Below are 20,213 nucleotides of genomic sequence, written 5' to 3' on the forward strand. Positions count from 1 at the left end.
AAATATGTGTTCAGTGTCATCAAATCGACGGTATACTTTGACTTGCGGTTTTGGCTGCATCGGTGTATTCGCCGGGGTATAAACGCAATTTGGTTCCACGTCCAAAGTAAAGTTGGAGTGAAGAGAAAGAGAAGAAAGAGAAACCCCCAACCATAAAATCAGCATCATTTAGTATTTCAGGCGCCATAGTTTGAATAGTTCTAATGAACAAAACATTAAGACGCAAGACTGGTTTGGAAACCTTCACAATGGTGTTCATCAGGGAAGTGTCGTAGGCCCACTTGACTTCCACACTGACCTCATCAAGCACATTGGTCCTCACGTTAGACCACAAATTGGCGCTGTCAAAAAAAATGTGGAATATAACACAAACAAGCAATAGTCGAATCCAAGAATAAAAACAAAAACCCTAGAATAGAAAAAGGTAAGAACATGTTCATACATGTATATGTTCATATTCAATGTGCGTGCACGTTTTTCATATCAAAACACTTTGGGTGGAATTGATGACAGGTATTTATTTTATTTTTTTAAATATTGATGAAGGAAAAAAAGTGTTACAGAAAACGGGCACTTTTTTTTTGTTTAGTCTTCCCATGCAAAAGGGCAGGTGCTTGAGCACCACTTGGGAGTCTATGCGTGCACGTGGTTGTTGCAGCCGCATGAGTAAAAATAACTGACATCTTAAAATATTTACATCTTTTGAAACAAACCACATTTGAACTTTGCGATTGTGATACAGACAACTGCTGGTTTCTTAGCAACAGTTACAGAGGTGTAAAAAGACCTACGAGCAATACACTTTTTAAGTTTAATATCTCCAAATACAGTATCTCCCAACAAATGTTTTTCATTTGAGAAGGGTGCTTTTGATTTGCTATTTGCTGCTTTAGATCCTTTTTGTCACCTCTTTATTCTTAAAACATGAACTCAGATTTGCATCAGGAGGCTTTATGGTGCAACCATATTAATTGAGTCAACTAAAGTTCCAAAGTGTGCCATCGATTTTTGTTGAAACTGCAGCGTATATTTTTATGTTGCAGTTTGGCTGACGTCATAACCACAACCCGTGTTCTCAACATCTGCTGCCTGGCATTTGGTAACAGCGCCCTGCGCATGCGCACGAAGGCGGTGTTTTCGGTGTCGATGTGGCCTTCCCGAACACAGTTCAAACTCGTACATCCAATAACTTCACATACCATTTATAGGTTAGGGGGAATAACCAGTAGTCGTTCTGTCATTGGCCTTCCTGTAAATGTTAAAATTGATTTAATACACGAATTTCAGTGAAATAGGTAACTTGGAAGGCGGATAAGTACATTGATGCTGTCCAAAAGCGTCGTGTTTTGAACAGCGTCGCTCTTTTCCGATTGTACTTGAAGGTAACACAAGGCAACGAACTGTCCTCTTTCAATTCACCTCTCTCCCGGACACTCCCTTGCCTAGCGGAATGGACGAATCTTTCGGTGTCCACACAGTAGTGATTTGCACCTCGCATGCGCCTTTGGAGAAACCAGGGCTGACATGACAGTCCCGGAAAGAGAGAGAAACCGCCCCCGGCATCCACCGAATACCGTCCGGCAACCGTCGGCGTGGACCGCGAGTCGCTACGCGGCTTTGGTGGCGCTGTGTGTCTCGTGTTACAGCAACTGCATCCACGGGGAGTTGGTGCACGACGATGTTTGGGCTATTATCAACAACCCAGACGTCCGACCGAGCTCCGGTCTCCTAAACGTCTTCACGAACGATTTTTGGGGCAAGAGGATGTCGGACAATTCCAGCCACAAATCCTACAGACCGTTTTGCATTCTCACATTTAAGTAAGTTCTTCACATTCTTTTTCACGGCTAGTGTTACATTCCTACCGGGGACAACAAATAAACACTTAGCGCCATGACATAGCAGTGATACTAGCTTTAGTCCACATACACGTAGCCGCTATTTCCCCACGTCATAAGTCGACACAAGGGATGACGTCACGCATGGCTGATGCCACTTTTATTTTATTTTTAAACAGTTGAATTTTTATTAACCGTTATGTATTTCTGTTGGTTTTGTAATTGGCCTCACGGGGATATATGATGAGAAAACAAACGTGTGACCATCACTGACATACAAGGATACAGTGACTGAAAAGTTATTGGAAAGTTTAAATGTGATTAAAGTGTAGGTTTTGAGTGTAGCGGTAAATTTTAAAAACCTTCTCTTGCTGCTGTATTGTGGCTATAAAAAGTCTACACCCCCCCCCACCCCCTGTTAAACTGTTAAAATGCAATTTTCTTTTTTTTTGGGTAAAACAAAATAAATAGACAAAGAATATTTCGAAACTTTTTTCCACCATTAATGTGACCTATAACCTGTACAACTCAAATATAAAAATACAAATAAACAACTGAGATGACATGGTTGCACGGCTGTGTTCAGAATTAACTCATCAACTCATGTTCCATTGGAGTCAGCACACGCCCGCCATCATTTAAGGTGCCTCTGATTAACCCCAAACGAAGTTCGGATCGAGTAGTCTTTCCCTAACATTTTTGGAGTCACATCTTGCAGCACGAGTTGTGGTCCACAGAGAGCTTCCTCCAGAATTTGAGGACTCTGAATGTTCAGGAGAAGGGCACAAAAGAATTTCAAGACATTTAATTTACCATGGAACATGGGGAAGACACTTGTACAGGGGTGTGTAGATTTTCTATAAAAGCCACTGTATATTTTTAGGTACTGTAGATCTAGGTCACATGATGATATACTTACAAATACATCTTTACCCAAGTGTAAAATAATCTGAAGATATTACATTTCTTTCTGTCTCGATCAGGTTGAATATCCTTCTGGGTGGCATGACACCTCTGTACTTCCACATCGTCAATGTGTGTCTGCACTGCGCTGTAACCTGCACGCTGATGCACACGTGTGAGCGGTGTGTGTTTGAAGACTCGCGCCTGGCCTTCGTCACATCCGTCCTGTTCGCAGTGCACCCTGTGCACACCGAGGCTGTGAGTTCCTGGCATACGCAAATTGCAATTAGCTGTCGTACGACAAGCAAAGTCGTATCAAATGAAAGTCAGGACAGTGACATGCGCTGGTGACCAAATATCATTTTTGAAACAAAATAAGTTCATTGTTCATCAGTTTAAAGTAATGATGACAGTTTTTGTTTTAATTAATATAGGGATCCAAGAATGTGGTTATGGGTCTCTGTTTGTAATCATAAACAATGGCAGTAAATAAGAGCGCAATCCAGATGTCAGGGAGCAAGGCAGAGCAAGATGCTATTTGCATACTAGGTGTAATTTAACTAAATGCCAAGAGTATAAAAATAAGTGTTAAATCAAAATGTAAACATTTCTACAGAGTAAGCCAATCTAATTTCTGTGGAGAGGGCATTCCAGAGTCCAAATAGAGCCTGCAGGCTTCATTTTAGCTCTCGGAGTCACCAAAAGACCGCGGGTGTAGGTTGCAGGATGGAACATACGGTACCACTAAGTCAGCAAGTCAGGAAGATGCTAAGCCATGGAATATTTGATTGGTAAGTAACAAAACCTTAAAATCACATCCCAGGTGGACTGAATACCAGTGCAAGTTAGCCAGTATAAGGGTAATACTGTAAGCCAAGCATTTCTCCTCCTTGTCAAGTCTTGCTGAAGCATTTTGTACTAACTGCAGGCTTTTAATAGACATGGGAAGACCAGAAAGCAGCATGCTCCAGTCGAGGTGAGATTGTAACAAATGCATGAACTCTATAGTCTCTGTGTCACTAATGGATAGAATGGGCCACATCTTAGCGATATTGGCAAAATGAAAGCAGACAGCAATATTCTTGATGGACAATTGAAAGGAGAGTTGTGTCAAATATAATGCTGGGATTTTTTGCTGAGTCACTTTGGGTAATGGTACTTTTGTCAAAACCCAGAGTGGTGCCCTTAAACAAGTGTCTGTGTCTGGCTGTATTAATCAACATCTTAGTTTTCCCATGAAGCAAACATTTATAGGACATCCATTGTTTAATCTCGACGAGATACGCTTCAGATTACCGCAATCCTGTAGGTTAGTTAGTTCTAAAGGCATGTACAGTATAGTTGAGTGTCGTCAGCATGACAGTGAACGGTAATGCCATAGTTGCATATGATATCACCAATTGACAGCATAGGAATACAATAGAGGGCCAAGTACCGAGCCCTGCGGGACTCCGCAAGTGACATTACAATACTCGGTGGTCACATTCACAAACATCAAGCGCACTTATCTACACCATCTTTGTGCCGAAAGCGTTTTACAGAAGCTCAAGTTCACCCGTTCATTCATAAACCAGTGGGCAGCTGCTGCCATGCAAGGCACTGGCACTCTTTTGTCAGTGTCTTGCCCAAGGACGCTTCGACATCGGACTGTCGGAGCTGGGAGTTAAACTGCTAACACTTCGGTTACTTGGTGACCCACTCTACCAATGAATTTTACACATTGTGGGGACCTTGGCGATCCGATCACCGGCTACAGAAACTGGCTGTAATTCCCAAAAAAAGAAAACATAGGGGGGGCCCTCGTCAGTCAAGGCACCACTGTATGTAGCAATAACAAAAAATACAGTGACTCTTCCTGCTAAAAGTTCCACAGTGATGCATCCAAACATGGATGACTAGTTTACTGTAATTATTTCTCGCATTTTCTTTTCACACTCTACAGCAACAACATTCAGCACATCCTATTCACCACAAGAGCGTTATTTAAATATCCTGTGTGTCTTGTCTTCCAGGTGTCTGGTATAGTGGGTCGGGCTGACCTATTGGCTTGCCTGCTGTTCTTGCTAGCATTCCTTTCTTATATAAGGTAAGTTGAATTCGCACACATGCAGTATATCTATAGACATTAGTACATAGTGAATGTTATCCTCCTCCTTATTCATTCTCTCAGGAGTGTGGATGTAACCACGTCCGTGGACTCAACACCTTCAACAGTGTCGGCAGGGTCTCTGGTCATTTCTTTGCTGTTGGGCACTTGTGCCATGTTGGTGAAGGAGACAGGCATCACTGTGTTCGGGGTGTGCGTGGTTTACGATGCCCTCGTGCTCTGCGGCAACCCCCTCTTCAGGTAAGCACAAGGGATTTGCGTTACCTTCTATAAGAGGGCCAAGCTATGTCCTGGGCTGCTCCCTCGAATCAACTGACACAGCGGGGCACAGGAGGATCACGGCTAAGCTCTCATGCTGGACAACTCTACCAATCGAATCCCCTTTCCAGCGCACACTGACAGCACGGCACAGCTCCTTCAGCGACAGACCTTTACGCCCGTGCTGTGTGAAAGAGAAATCCCGCTGCGCCTTCCTGCTTGCAGCTGTCAGAGTACACAACCGGAGCATTGGATAGTGCCATAGATTGGGTTGGATGGATTGAATAGTTTGTTTTTATTTTGGGGAGTTTGCGTCTTGTACGAATGTCTTCTCTGATGGAAATTCAACTCCGATAGTTATGGCCTCTTTATAAGCAGTATTGCGAGAACTCTCTGCCTTCTGCACTGTGTACATGCGGAAGTCCTGTATATGTTACATTATGTTAATGTAATTGAGCACACACAATGGGTACATAATATTCTGTTGTCCTACTTGCACGCCATTTTTTTTACCACCTGTATCCACTATTTCTGCTGTAATGATGCAAATTTCCTCATTGTTTCCTTCAATGCTGAATATTCACCCCGGCCGATAATTGGTCAGAATTGTATTATTTGTTGTGGTTACAATTTCATCACCCCAATTTTGGTGTATCTGTACCATACAATGACGAGAGAGGTTTTCTATTCTGTTTGTTCGATCCTTATGTTCAGCAATTTGCAATTTTCAGCTGCGGTAGATTTTTAAGTGCTCCCTCAATGAAATAGAGTTGAGTACCTCACTGTTTAAACTATGCAAGTACAGTGAAACAGCCAATGCTCATTAATCACGTATGCGTCCTTTGATCACTTCACCGTTACTTGGATAACTGGCAATTGTAAACCTAATAGGTGATTCACGGTCAATTTAAGAGTGAACTTTGACGAGTTTGACTCTGTCCTTGTAACTAATTGGTTTACCTGTCAACCGGAAGTTAAGACGCCACCCTACGCTAAATGTGGAAGTGCTGTGTGCACAGAGTTAGCCCATTACCTCAGTTCATTGAACCTCTTGTTCACATTTAGACATTAAAATGTTAAAATCTGATGAGCCTATTTTAATTCAATTGCTAATCCAAACAGCAGCAGAAAAAGTAGAATACAGTATATTGAGTCATATCAATGCTAATAATAATAAATTACCTGTAAATTACATTAGTGTCATTCTGTCTGTTCCTCAGTCACCTGTCTGGATCTAGCTTTAGACAACTTGTCCAGATCTGGAAACCCTTCATCAAACGAGCCTGTGTGGTCTCAAGCTACGTGAGTATTCATAATGAACTTTCTCATCATGCATTTAATCTCGGTATATATTATAAAATTAAACTTGCAAGATGGTCTGATATTGCTCTGTGGCATTTCAAAAGCATAGCAATAGGGTTTATACTGGTTTGTGCGTCACAGCAAATTACAGGATACAATTCATTGTTCTCCAGCTCCCAAAGTTTAGATAAGTTTGAACAGATAAAATATTGGTATGGCGTGTTTAACTCATTCACTGCCAGCCTTCCCGGTTAATATGGATATTTGACTTCTAAAGCCGTCAATGGCAGTGAATGTGTTAAGGCTGCACTACTTAATTACTATTGCTCTTTTTCAGGTATTGGCCATTATATCAATCAGACTGTGGTTAATGGGAGGTACTATGCCTCTTTTCTCTGAACAAGACAATCCCGCTTCCTTTGCACCTTACTTGCTAACCAGGTCAGTGGTACTTATACTCAAGTGGTTACATCCTTTATTTTTTTTTTTTTTTTAAACCTGTGCGTTGTTTAATTCCTATTGTATTTACTGTGTTAAAGTCCTCTTTAGTCATACTCTTAAGTGCGTTTACATGCAATAAAACACCAAACTAATTCTTTAAATCAATTGAAACCAGACTTGAAATGCAAGTTTTGTTTAGTCAACAAAGAATGCACTTTAAAAACAATTTAGATGTCATAAATATATATTAAAAAAAAACCTACAATGGGACATACTGTATTATGGAAAATTAACTTTTTGATTTGTTGTCTATTGAACACCTGCCCTTTAGCATCCTATTAACAAAAGTGTGCCTGTGAGCGAGCGAGCAGTTCGGACGTTTGCCAGGTTGTGATTTAATATTGTGGCTAATTTACATAACACTGCCCCCGCACCAAGTTTCCCCGACCATGACATGGCAACTGGGTTGAGCGAATATCTGTGTGATGGTGTGTGTCGCAGGTGAGCCAGGCAGCAGATTGTGGATGCTTTGGACACAAATAAAAAGTTGGAATCTGGCGTGTCTATTGCGATGTCACAACATGCTCCCAACTCCCAGCATTTGTCTCAACAAATTTACCTGTATGAATAACGCGTAACCAACAACGTACTGTATGAAAGTACTTATTTGTGATGATACAATGTCACCATTATGTTTGTTTTCATGTTCATTCTCTCTTGAACCCTCCCTTTATATTTCTTTAATCCATCCTTTTCTTCTATTTCCATGTCTACCTCTCCTCAGAATTTTGACATACTCTTACCTGCTGTACTTCAACACCTGGCTGCTGCTGGCCCCCATTGTGCTTTGCTACGACTGGCAAGTGGGTAGCATCCCTCTTGTTGAGTCACTGAGTGACATCCGCAATATGGCCACCGTGCTACTAGCTGTGGTGATGTTTGCCCTCTGCCTGCATTGCATCCTTTCACTGCAGGTAAATACACATTTTTACTTGTTGTTTAATTTTTGTATTAAATGAATGACTCCAATACATTGGCTTTTTATTTCAGCGACAAAAGAGTAAGGAGGTGTTGATGGGAATATTGTTTCTGGTGTTTCCTTTCATTCCTGCGAGTAACCTTTTCTTTAGGGTGGGATTTGTCGTGGCCGAAAGGGTTCTTTACATGCCGAGGTGAGTATCTCCGGGGCTCTCGTAATGAACTTCTAAAACTAATTCCGCTCTTTTAATTGGACCCTCCAACTCTCATCCTGCAGTATGGGTTACTGTATCCTGGTGGTTCATGGCCTCAGTCGTCTCTTTTCATTGGTGGGCCGTTGGGGCACCACAGTCCTTAGTGCCTCAATGCTATTGCTGCTACTGCTTTTCTCCTGGAAGACTGTTCAGCAGAACCAAGTCTGGCTTTCCAGGGAAGCTCTCTTCAGGTGAGTGTGTACGTGTCTGTACTCTCAAAACGAGGGAACCAGTCTTGCGCATATTAAATTCAATAAACCTACCTTTGGGATTGTCTGACTGTACTATCATTGGTCAGCTATGGAAAATCACTTCAACATTTTTGACTTTTTTGCACATTTAATGTTCAGTGGAAAGTAGGCCGATTTAAATGACAAATAACGTTTCGACCTTGGCCAGTCATGTTTAAGCTTTGAATTTAACATTCCATGTCTTTTTATTCATTTAATAAGGGGCCTGTAAATAATCATTCGCCCTCTTGACCTTGTTTCAGTTCTGGCATCTGGACTCTGCCTCACAATGCCAAAGTCCACTACAACTACGCCAACTTCCTGAAGGACAGCACTCGGCACCAAGAAGCCATTTACCACTATTCCATTGCCCTCAGGTCTGGTTCTGACTTATGTACACACACACGCACTTGCCTCCTCATAGTAGGTACAGTGGTATTTTCTTTGTATGCTTCATTTTTTTGTGTGTGAAGAATGCCTAAAAAGGAAACATTGTATTATTACTGAAGTTCAATGCTATTGAACATCTGCGGAAGGAGATGAAACATGCAGTCTGGAGAAGGCCTCCTTCAAACTTGATACAGTTGGAGCAGAAGGAGTGGGCCAGAGTAGCTGTTGACAGGTGCACAGGTCTCATTGAGAGTTACAGAAACCCTTTGATTGCAGTGATTGCTTTCGCGGGCCACATAAATTGATTTGCTGTGCCGGATCTGGCCCCCGGGCCTTGTGTTTGACACCCGTGACATACAGTATAAATAAAGTAATCTCACAAATGTTAGGGGGCCTGGGATTTAAGGGTGACAAAAAAATCTGGTTAAAGATGTACAGTAATTTTATTGCAGGCCAATTTAATTTGTTCTTAAAAATAATTCTGTCTACCACAAAAAAATAATGCCTGATTTTAATCAGTTAATTTTCAGTATTTTCTTGAATTTATGATTACTTTGATCAGTTCCTTTCTTGAAGGGAAGGGTACCAACAATAAATAAAATAAAATAAAAAAAAAAACATTTAAAAAAAGAAAAATCTGTTTTGCGTTCCTATAATGTGTTCTAATTAAAATTGCTTTAATTTACAGGTTGTACCCTCGCCATGCCAGCGCTCTGAACAATCTTGGCACTCTGACACACGATCCGGAGGAGGCTGAGCGCTACTACAGGAGAGCACTGGACATCAATCCTCAGCATAATCGAGCACTCTTCAACCTGGGAAACCTCCTCAAGTCAGTCACGCACCGAACGCAAGTTTAATCATAATCTTGCCATCCATTTTTCTATTCGGCTTGTCTTCATTGGGGTGCAAGTTATTGGAACTTATCCCAGCTTGAAATAATTAATGATGGCTGGATACTAAAATGAACTAAGGAGAACTGTTATAATTTACAGAAGTCTTTTTTTTTTTTTTTTTTTTTTTTTTTTTTTTTTAAAGTCATCTTTTCTTTTGGATTTGACATAGGATAATGACATCATTCTCAGGCCGTCCTTTCTTCATTTCCTCCAAAGTTGGCTCCAATTTCATTCTGTGACAATGTTTGGATTTGTTCTCATTTTGAAACAATTTACCATAAATAGCCTGTTAATTAAAAATTTACATTTTTTAATTTAAATTCTTCTTATTTATTTTTTTTAAAGTCATTGGTAGAAAAAGAATGAAGTTAGTTCACTTTCGGTATCTGTGGCGTTTGTAATGATGTGAAATTTAGTTCCTAATGATGAACATAATTGCGATGAGGATGTTCTGATGCAGGTCGCAGGGGAAGGAGAAAGAGGCAGAAATACTGCTCCAGGACTCCATTAACTACGGTCCACATTTTGCCGATGCTTATTCCAGTCTAGCATCACTCTGTGCTGACCAGGTAAATTGTAACTGTGCTTAAAACATATTTATGTGAATGCTGAGCGGTATTAAAGATGATGATAGACAAGAGTCAAATGTATGGCTCTTCAAAACAGCGGCACTATTATTGACTGGCAACCAGCCACTGGCTGTCGTTCTTGCTCCTACAAACTCACTGCCCCCTCTTACGCTTAATATTTGTCCTCTAACTCCTATTATTTGTCCTCTGCACACTAGTAAATGCTTGACTTCGTCATTCAGGTTGCTTTGACACAGCTGATTCAATTGTTTTGTTCTATATTCTTTCACAGAAACGCTTTACTGAAGCCCATGAAATGTATTTAAAAGGCATAGAGAACTGTCCTGACAGCTCAGACCTGCATAACAATTTTGGAGTGTTTCTAGTTGATACTGGTAAGTTAATCATTATTGTTCTGTATGTTCCAAAAAAACGTGTCGCTTCCCATTTACCCTTCCTCTTTTACAGGAAAGGAGGAGCTGGCAGCTGCTCACTATCAGCAAGCAATTCAACTCAAACCAGCTCACTATGTCGCCATGGTGAACCTGGGGCGCCTCCTCCGCTCCTCCAATTTGAACAAAGAGGCTGAGTCCTGGTATAAGAGGTATTGGTTTTAGTTAGTTTTTTTTTTTTTTTTGTTAGATGGATTATGCAAATTTATCTGGAATAGAAAATGGAAACTAAATGTCTACAAAACGTAATCTTGCATCTGAGAATCGTGGCTTTGCTGAGTTTGATCGCACAGGAGGGGGAATGCTTAAATTGCGTGCAGGCAAAAGGCTCAAGTGCATGGAAGCAGACAAAGCAAGGCAGGAATGCAGGCGAATGTCCCCAAAAATATTTTTAAAAAGACAAACAGAGAAAAAAAAAAAGTGTCAAAACTGAGATACAAATTGAACAAAGAACACGAGGGACATACTATGCTAACCACAACTGACAATGACGATGGACAGCATGCACAAAAACAGGTATAAAGACATCACCAACAAGCCAAAATTAAACAACGGTTTCCAAAACAAATACAGTCGTTGGAGCCATAGATTTCACCCAAATTTCAATGAAAGCACCGTCACCCGACACATTCGCACACAGCTGCAGCGTGCCCGACTGGTTTCATTCTGAAGAGCGAAATAGGAAATGCAGCAGGTGTACAATCTTTCAATCTTTTGAACATGTGCAAACAAGTCCCTCTGCTGGTCACTGCTGCAATGTGACTATTGCGCACACGTACATCGCGATGACGGGTGCTAAAACAAAATATTGGGCAGCTCTCAGACAAACTATTTTTATTCATGATTTGCCTTGAGAGGGTTGATGGAAATGTCAGCAGGAGCTACATTGTGTCTTTGTAGATCTAGAGAAAACCAATGACAGAGTACTCAGAAAGGAACTGTGGTACTGCATGCGGAAGTTTGGAGTGGCATAGAAGTATGTCAGAATAGTACAGGACATGTATGAGGGAAGCGGAACAGTCGTGAGGTGTGCTGTTGGTGTGACAGAGGCGTTTAGGTGGAGGCACCACTGTAAAAATAAATAAATACAGGTAGAATAAAAATATGTAGTTAAACAAAATTTTTAAAGGCTAGACCAATGTGATTTTTTTTGGGGTGGTGGCGATAACTATCGCCATACAATACAAACATTGCAACAGATAGAAACTGGCATTGAGTCTATAGATAAGTCTATTGCTAATTATTCATGATTGATTTAAATCATAAATTAAAAATGCAACCCTGAAGTGACATAAAAGCATTTTTGTCTGTTGTCTTAACGTTGTAATCATTTTTCACATACTATAGTTTGTTGATGTTTTGCTCACAATACGTAGACCTCCGGCTATTGATCCGTGATTTAGTATGAAGGGTCGAATGATTAGCTCGGGTGTTTCCGGATCTGACCAGCTCTACAAACTCGTAACCATGATCCTTTACATCTGCCTGCAGAGCACTTCAAGTGACAAGGAAGGTGGAGATCCTTGCACCACTTGGGGCACTGTACTACAACACTGGCCGCTACGATGAAGCCCTGCTTGTTTACAGAGAGGCTGTTAGCTTACAGCCAGAGAACACTGACATTTGGCTGGCACTGGTTAGCATAAACATAAACGTGGCACACAGAAAAAAATTCATCACATTTTTACCGATTTTGTAAATTACCTCACACATGACGATAAAAAGATTGCCATGTGTTTTCTTATTTTTCGAATTGTGTAAAGTGTACTTGGAAATGACAAACACAGGACCCACACACTTCATAATGGCTTCACTGACAATCATGAGTCTTGTCCCCCAAACCAGAACTCTGGTTCGGGGGACAAGGCTGACCTGACCCTGATCCATACTGACCTGTGAAAATCTGCATGATGCCACGGGGCATCCAGACTGCTGTTAAATACAAACAAAGAGGACGAGCAGAAGAGGAAGTAGATGAAGCTAGCTTAGCTTATGTGATAGCTACATCTCGGTGGAAATGGTGGTGTTATCATGCTCCACAACACAGAATGAACGGTCAGGATAATCGTTACATACATCAGTTTAAAGCCCGGTACCCACAAACCAATTATTGGGATGATTTTGAGCCTGATTCTCCCCTTCTGATCAAATTGAGCAAAGGACAGATGTCTCTAAAGATTATCCCGACTGATCACCTGAATATGTTGTGAGGTGGGCTGAGAGTGATTTATCTTCCTTCTTCATTGTATTTTGCGGTAGTCTGGATGTCCTATGGCACCATGCTACCTCTCGCAGGCCAACTCTAGGTACTATGCCAGATGGAGATGTGTGTCTCGGCGTGTCACATCCACTGGATCTAGTTTGTCTCGCTACCGAGTCCAGATGTGGCAGCTGAGGTCCTCCAAAATCATGTGCGCGCAGACTCGTCACTAATTCACATTGCTTCATAGCAATGGTCCAACTCAATAAGTGTCATAGTTCCCTCCCAAGAAAAACATTGTAATATTAGTGACAATAAAAATACATGCCTTTGAATCACTTACTCCAAACATGTATTATAATGTGAATATTGTCATTTATCCAGGTCAAATCATTCTCAGGGCATCAAAGCATCGATCGCAACTGGACTGTTCGGGTTGTCTCGGAAGAGAGGCAAAACGTCTTCTAAGACAACCAGAACATGACTCGAAACCCGTTAGTCCGCATGTGGTGTTGTTTGTGACATGAATAAATTGAAAACAACGCATGGACAAACAGCTGCAATGCATGAAGCAGATTGCAAGAATCCTTCAAACTGGTTTCTATTAGTTCGCCCCCAAAGACCACGTGAGTAGCACATAGGCCCATTCTATAAATAGCTCTAGAAAATGTCAACACTTGTAGAGATTTATAGAAATAGTGTTGCACATTGATATTTTTTTGTTTCCTACCATGTCAAATAATTGTCGATAACTACTAAACCCCTAAATGAATATCATTAATTATTATTAAAGACATCATTAAAAGTAATTTGAGCAAATTAGTTTTTTCAGAAGCGTGAATCAAACTGGTAGTCCTTCGCGTGAATCAGTACCATAGAAAGTAATCTGTTTCAAAACGGTTGGTGACCCCTGGTCTAATAGTGTTCAAGTTTTGAACTTACAATTCTCACAATAATGAACACTGATTCAACGACCAATTTCAATATAAATATTTTTTTTTTTTTTTTTTAGGCCTACGGGCATTTCATGTGGTCGTTGGGGGTGCTACCTAGTCCCCTCAGGCACCATGTTGGGGACCCCCGTGTTAGACCATTTCACTGAAGCTGTGTGAGGAAGTGATAATTCTGCAGACACCAAGAAGATGACCACATCTGGACACTGGGCTTAACCAAGAATCTTCCAATAAATCGACAGTCACCGCATCGCGAATGAACATATGTATATGGAATGCTGATATAATGTTTGTGTATGTTTCCAAACAGGCTCAAGTGTTAGCCATGGCTGGTGATACAAAAGAGGCAGAGAAAATAACCCGGGACATAATTTCCAGAGGGAACCGATGCATTGAATGTTACCGCCTCCTGTCTTCAATCTACAGCAAGCATGGCAACCATCCAGAGGTGTGTACTGTAAAATGTTAAATTATTCAACTCTCACTTGAAGATGGTTTCCATTCGAGTAGTTACCATGGTAACTAACCCCTCCCCCCATTTCTTTTTGTTTTATTTAATTGCTCTTATTTCGCCATCCGTTTTCATTTAAAAAGTTTTACTGTATACAGTGTGTCATTTTAAGCATGCAAACGGTGTTATCTTTTTTGCCACTGTAGTTTAAGAAATGACAGACCCCAATTCCAATGTTGTGTTGTGTAAAGAAAAACGAAAAAAAAACCCACAATGATTTCCAAATCCTTTTCAACCTATATTCTAGTTGAATACACTACAAAGACAATCTATTCAATGTTCAAACAGATCAGCGTTATTGTTTTATTGTCGTTCATACTGGCCATCTAACCGACGTCTCTTTCGTCTCTTTTCTCGGCAAAGTATCGTCTGCGTATCGGATCGATGTGCAGGGTTGAAGTCGAGTACGTAGAATCAGATTCACAAGGTTGCCTGCCGTGACTGTCGCGTAAAGTTGAACAGCCGTGACTCAAAGGCGTATACGTTCCTGAAAAACTAGCCTCACTGTCAGGCCCGAAAATACAAACAACTGATTTTTTATTTTTTTTGGGTTCCATGTTAATTGTGTGTTTGTCTATTTTGACATGGTGTTCATGTCAGGCTCTGGAATCTCTGAACATGGCTCTCCAGCAGAATCCCAATGATCTCACAGTGAGAGCAGAGTTGTATTTCTCTCAAGGAAACCAGCTACGAGAGATGAACCAATTGGACCAAGCTTTTGAGGTACCGTTTACGACTGTTACACTGATATTGTATCGAGCAGAGGTTTGAACCCAAAACCTTCTTGCTGTGAGACAGAAGTGCCAGCCACATGTGTCACTGTGCTGCTTGCTACTATATTCTACGCTAAGCTGTTTCTTGGATGTGTCGCGCTATTCACCACCATGTTTACTTCCCTCACTAGAGCTACAAATTGGCTGTGGAGCTCAAACCCGATCAGTCACAAGCCTGGATGAACATGGGAGGGATTCAACATATTAAGGTATAAAAATAAATCAACAATAATAATAATAATGATGATGATGACAACAACAATAAATCAGTCTGTCCTGCTACAGTGTCTTTCTGTTTATGTAACCTTTTTACCAAGTACTACAGCATTCCTGGTCTCCTGATGGAAGAGCTTGGAAATACATTTTTGAACAAATAACAGTACTTTTTTTTTCTTTGAAAAAACAAAAAACAAAAAGTACAATTGTACAAAATTAAGCAGCGTTTTAAACATTTTATAGGTTGTGAAGAACTGGAAATAGTCATTTGTTGAATTTGCAGCATGACGAGGTCATGTTTGCTGAACAGCCATTTCAATCAAAAACATCTTGACAGGCCAAGTTACATTATAACATATAACACTTATTTGATAGCAGCTCTCCATCCATTTTTTAAGAGTCTCTGCTTGAATTTCTTTGCAGAATGTCAGTATAGAGCTGGTGTTTTGATGTGAACTGCCTCCCACCCTCATAGATCTTTTGCTTGAGGATGCTCCAAAGGTTCTCAATAGGGTTAAGGTCAGGGGAGTTTGGGGGCTACACCATGAGTTTCTCTCCTTAAGGCCAGAGGCGTGTTTACAAATTAAAACGGAGCAAAAGGTTTATTTTTATTTCATTCATTCTTATTTGCTTATTTTTTTCCACACAAATGGTACAGAAACACATGTAGACAGACAATATAACAATACTCACATACCTTTATTCTTTATCCTCTAATATGACTAATATTACTGCAGTTACTGAGTCACTTACAGTAGTTTTGAAGGTCTTCTTCACTTGTTTGCATGAGTGTATTATACTGCCCCCCGGTGGCCAAGTCACCCATATCAGAACTAGCCGCAAAGGAATTATGATGCACAAACTGTATAATTCTTTACATTCTATTTAATTACGTTATTACTATATGCAAGTACAATATTATAGATTATTACAAACAATTTTTTGGGTTATTTTGGAGAGGCTGGAACAGATGAATGGAATTTCCATTCATTTCAATGGGGACAAATGACTTGGGAGTATTTTTTTGAGTTACGTCACCGAACAAATTAAACTTGTATCGACATTTTAGTTGCAGACATCCGCTTATGGCGAGCGGATTCCACATTTAAAAGCTAAGTTTGACTACCTGGAATTAACAGTGTCGAAATCAACTAAGTCTTTCTGAGTAGTCGTAATTACGTTTTGAATAGTTGGAATTTTCATTCACGTTATCTGTGAAATAACAGCGATATCTGTAATTCGTTTTGCCAAGTACGTATATCTACAATGTCAATTGTCTTAGTTAAAACTCAATCTGAGATACAGTACCATTTTTACACTTTGTTGCAAATTAAAAGAGGATTTTGCGCGTATGTTTGAGAGCACCGCAAGTCCAAAATGAAGTTTGAAGTGATGGAATTGGAAGTATTAGTGGAAGACAAACAAACATTACTTAGGCCTGGTATACACAAGGATTTTTCAAATCTTTAGTGATTTTATCTGTGACAGACCCAAAACATAAAAAAAAAAAATCAGACATTTACAGTTTTGGTCTTATTGTGTGTGGTGTGCTTCGATAATTTCAACACATAACACCCCATTCTGTTCCACGACCCGTCTGGAAACAAGTCCTCCGAGGCAGAAATCCCATGTGATCTGGGTACGCACCAATGTTACCCGAGGGTTTCCGAGGTTTCCCAGAAGCGGGACCTTTGGAAAAATGGCAGCGCCATCTCAAACAGACTTTCTTTGGAAAATAGTAGTTTCTGTCTGGGAAACCCAGTTTCGGGTCATTGGGTAAGACGCTTTTTTATTCAGGGTGGTTCTTGATTGGCGACGTTCTATTCCATGTCACAATTCATGGCGTTATGACTCGCCTCTCCCCATGCACGCAAAAGATATTTGTTCGTAAATATTAAACACGTTAACATTGTTGGCCCGACCCGTTTCTGACCCTCTAATCGGGACAAATCCACTCTTAACATGTACCAGACCAAAGGATAATGTTATGCAATAATCTTATGAAACATGAGATAGTTAGGTGTTTGACATCCTTGGTCAGAAAGAGACAAAAACAGCCCAATGAGTTGCAGAAAAAAAATCTTTCACTCCACATTCCGATAATTTGGGGGCAACCAGAAACTGCATAATAGTCACGTTTTGTTAGATTTAATTGTCCAGAGTGCCCGGCCTTGTGTATCACTGCGTTTAAAACTGGTCAGCCGGGGAGATGCCAGCACCAGACGCGAAATGACGCGGACATACGGAAATGCAGTTTTGTTATTGGAGATCTGGCATGACACCTTCTTGTGACTGGCTCCAAGTCAGCCCTTAAACCATTCAGGAGCATTGCTTAACAACTGATGTGACATTTCAAAACTGTTTACATGGGCAGAAAAGAGCCATTCCCTCCGCAGCCTCTCATTTTGCCTGCCCCTCCTCGCCATGGTTATGCACAGCGGTGTCATTTGCACCCCGTCTTTTGAGAAGCCCTATTTCAAGATGCAAAACCACCCCTGGCGATTTGTCCCAGGTACGGTAAATCACATTGTCTGTGCTAAGTTCATCTATTTGCATATGCTCCTCCGAGAGCACACAAAATTAGCTGCGCGGCAATTTATTGCATCCGGCAGACGCAATCCTGGGTGCGACCGGTTAGTAGATCAGATCCCACATCTGCGCCTGTTTTTGCACGTGCAGACCTTAACAAAACCAGGCCCTAAGTGTGTGCGCGTGTCTTGTCTGTCTGCGTTTTTGCAGGGAGACTATGCAGCAGCCCGGATGTACTACCAGAGAGCCTTGAGTCTCAATCCTGGTTCCAAACTTCTGAAAGAAAATCTAGAGAAGCTCGATCGGCTCGAGAGGAGGATGACGGGGGTGCCGTAGTCAGCCTGCTGGGTGTTGCTTTGTCATGGCAACTTGACAGGATTTTCCACTGAATTGACCTTTTCTAGGCTTGATGGCAGTTGGGATCCCCGATAAGGCTGACGCGGTTAGTTGTACACAGGTTTGGTGATGTGTGCCACAGGAGTATTTATTGGACTCAAGAGGACTGGCTGAGCCATAACCTGGAAGCATTTTAAGTGGGGAATTGCTTGGGTTTCCAGGGCACATAACCACTGTCCATTTATATCGCACCTATACCAAAACATGTTCACGCGTGGACGAAATTGTTGGTACTCTTCCATTAAAGAGAGAAAATCACGAAGTACACAGAAATACAGTAAGTTGAAATAACGGCTTCTTTTATTGCATTGTGTTTTGTTCTGCTGCAGTTTTGTATCATGTTACCTGGAGTTCTGTCTTCCTGTGTCCTATTTGTGCCGTCTGCCTAAGCGTCAAATGTATTTTCCCCCCCAGCCTGGTCTCATCAGCCCTGCTCCTTGTGTCAGCGAATCGGCTTTCTCCAGCCTCTCGCGTCTCGTCCAGGTGTGCCTCGTTTTGTCCGCGCGCGTTGTCGACTCAGTTTCGGTTCACTGTCGTATGCCACGTCTCATAGTTCCAGTCGTCTATGGTAGTGAGTCTATCCCCCGCGTTTCTTTGATCACGTGGTTTCTCAGTGTTTGCACTTTTGTGTTGTTCTTCTTTGTATTTTTCTCCTGCCTTTATGAGGTATTAAATGCACCCCTGCACACCTGTCGTGCCTTAAATTGCCTACTCCAATTCGCTTGGGTCCCCCTTCTCTTATGCTTCACCGCAACGAACCCTACAGAATGAACTTAAAATGGAAGCGTACCAACTATTTTGTACATTTGGGTACATTGGTGTTTTTTGTTGTTGTATTTATTCATTGTTAAAGAATACAAATATCTATTTAAATGGTTCAAATTCAGATCTGCCATCTAACCATCCCTCCATTTCCTAGCTTGTGTAGGACTTGGAAAGACGGGAATTGCAGAAGGCTATCCCAAATGACTTTGGGGCGGGGGTCACGTAGTAGTCTTGCAACCTGAAGAAAAATGTTTGACCCTCCACGTACAAAGGAAACGAACAGAACCCCAACGTGACCGAGGACTTTGGTGTTTCATGTTGTGTGAGCCAAGGATCCGGAACAGTTTTCTATTTGAAATTGCGTTTATTTTATTTTTTTCCCCCCTCTCTCTCTCTCTCTCTCTCTCTCTCTCTCTCTCTCACTGAAATTATTGAAGAAGAAGAGTCACGGGGGCAAGTGCTGTCAGATCGTAAATGTATTTGCTTTGGCTATTGAACAAACTCATACAAGGCCTGGTAGAGTTGTTTATGTCAGTTATGCTTGATATACCATGACATACTGTTTTTTTTTAATGATTTACAACACCCTTGTTGCTTTGTATGTTTTAAATATTTTAAGTCTTGTATTTAATCTTTATAAATTGCAAATCTCTCCCATATTATGTGATAAAGTAATTTGAAAGGAAACGTTTAGATTGTTACTGTGCTCAGCAACACTATGTGCAACTTCAGATAATGCCCAACAATATCAGTTTAATTCAAACAATCAATTCAACTGCAAAACAACAAATTCAGGAACATTTTGCCACAAGAAAGGCTCTTAAATGAACTTTCTTTCTTTGCACACGTGAAACAGCACAATATAGGCAGATTTGAATGTGAGGCCAGGGCTGTTTTGCGTCTTCTGACTGAGTCACACATCGTTGTTTGTGCCATGGTTTACGTAACTGAATCACTTTTCAAAAAGTCTCGATGGATCTCAGTCTCTTAATTGCAACACACATCGGCAACGAGATCGAGTCGCGAACGCGTCATTGCTCCAAACATTTGTCCCTCCTTGCTCCCCGGTTGTTCTTCTCATAGACATATACTGTAGAGCCTTGCAAAAGCAGTCACCCTCTTGTTTTTTCTTACCTACTTTGTTACTTTATAACATCATTGAAAATATATATATATATATATATTTTAAAAATCTGAATTTCATTTGATTTATCTGCAAAAAAATAGTTTTAAGTTTTGAAATGAAACCAGA

The 20,213-nt window shown here is 40.9% G+C and overlaps 1 protein-coding gene across 3 annotated transcripts; it reads left to right on the top strand.

The window, feature by feature from the left end:
• Positions 1–1,395: 1,395 nt before the first annotated feature.
• Positions 1,396–19,700, top strand: tmtc1 (transmembrane O-mannosyltransferase targeting cadherins 1). 3 transcript variants are annotated; one of them, XR_009767581.1, is made up of 21 exons: positions 1,396–1,820; positions 2,822–2,999; positions 3,670–3,717; positions 4,754–4,827; positions 4,912–5,088; positions 6,327–6,408; positions 6,746–6,849; positions 7,634–7,823; positions 7,900–8,021; positions 8,105–8,272; positions 8,575–8,688; positions 9,390–9,533; positions 10,058–10,166; positions 10,459–10,561; positions 10,635–10,770; positions 12,110–12,254; positions 14,082–14,219; positions 14,883–15,005; positions 15,187–15,264; positions 18,011–18,242; positions 19,116–19,700. XR_009767581.1 is itself a non-coding variant. In XM_061667870.1 (20 exons), the coding sequence occupies exons 1-20, from the start codon at positions 1,525–1,527 to the stop codon at positions 18,134–18,136; spliced, it is 2,655 nt and encodes an 884-aa protein (XP_061523854.1). In that variant the 5' UTR covers positions 1,396–1,524; the 3' UTR covers positions 18,137–19,698. The 3 variants fall into 3 exon arrangements, 2 of the variants coding, with proteins under 2 accessions (XP_061523854.1, XP_061523855.1); XM_061667870.1 differs by having other exon boundaries at positions 18,011–19,698; XM_061667871.1 differs by lacking the exon at positions 3,670–3,717 and having other exon boundaries at positions 18,011–19,696.
• The last annotated feature ends 513 nt before the right edge of the window (positions 19,701–20,213 follow it).

The sequence above is a fragment of the Phycodurus eques genome, chromosome 22, assembly GCF_024500275.1.
Source record: "Phycodurus eques isolate BA_2022a chromosome 22, UOR_Pequ_1.1, whole genome shotgun sequence".
Classification (NCBI taxonomy): Eukaryota; Metazoa; Chordata; class Actinopteri; order Syngnathiformes; family Syngnathidae; genus Phycodurus; species Phycodurus eques.

What these genes read in the sequence shown, in the direction of transcription:
- tmtc1 (XM_061667870.1), top strand. Translation starts at nt 1,525, where the DNA reads ATGACAGTCCCGGAAAGAGAGAGAAACCGCCCCCGGCATCCACCGAAT. An exon ending in TGCGGCAACCCCCTCTTCAG is followed by an intron (nt 5,089 to 6,326) that starts GTAAGCACAAGG and finishes TCTGTTCCTCAG; the next exon opens with TCACCTGTCTGGATCTAGCT. An exon ending in AGTGTTTCTAGTTGATACTG is followed by an intron (nt 10,562 to 10,634) that starts GTAAGTTAATCA and finishes CCTCTTTTACAG; the next exon opens with GAAAGGAGGAGCTGGCAGCT.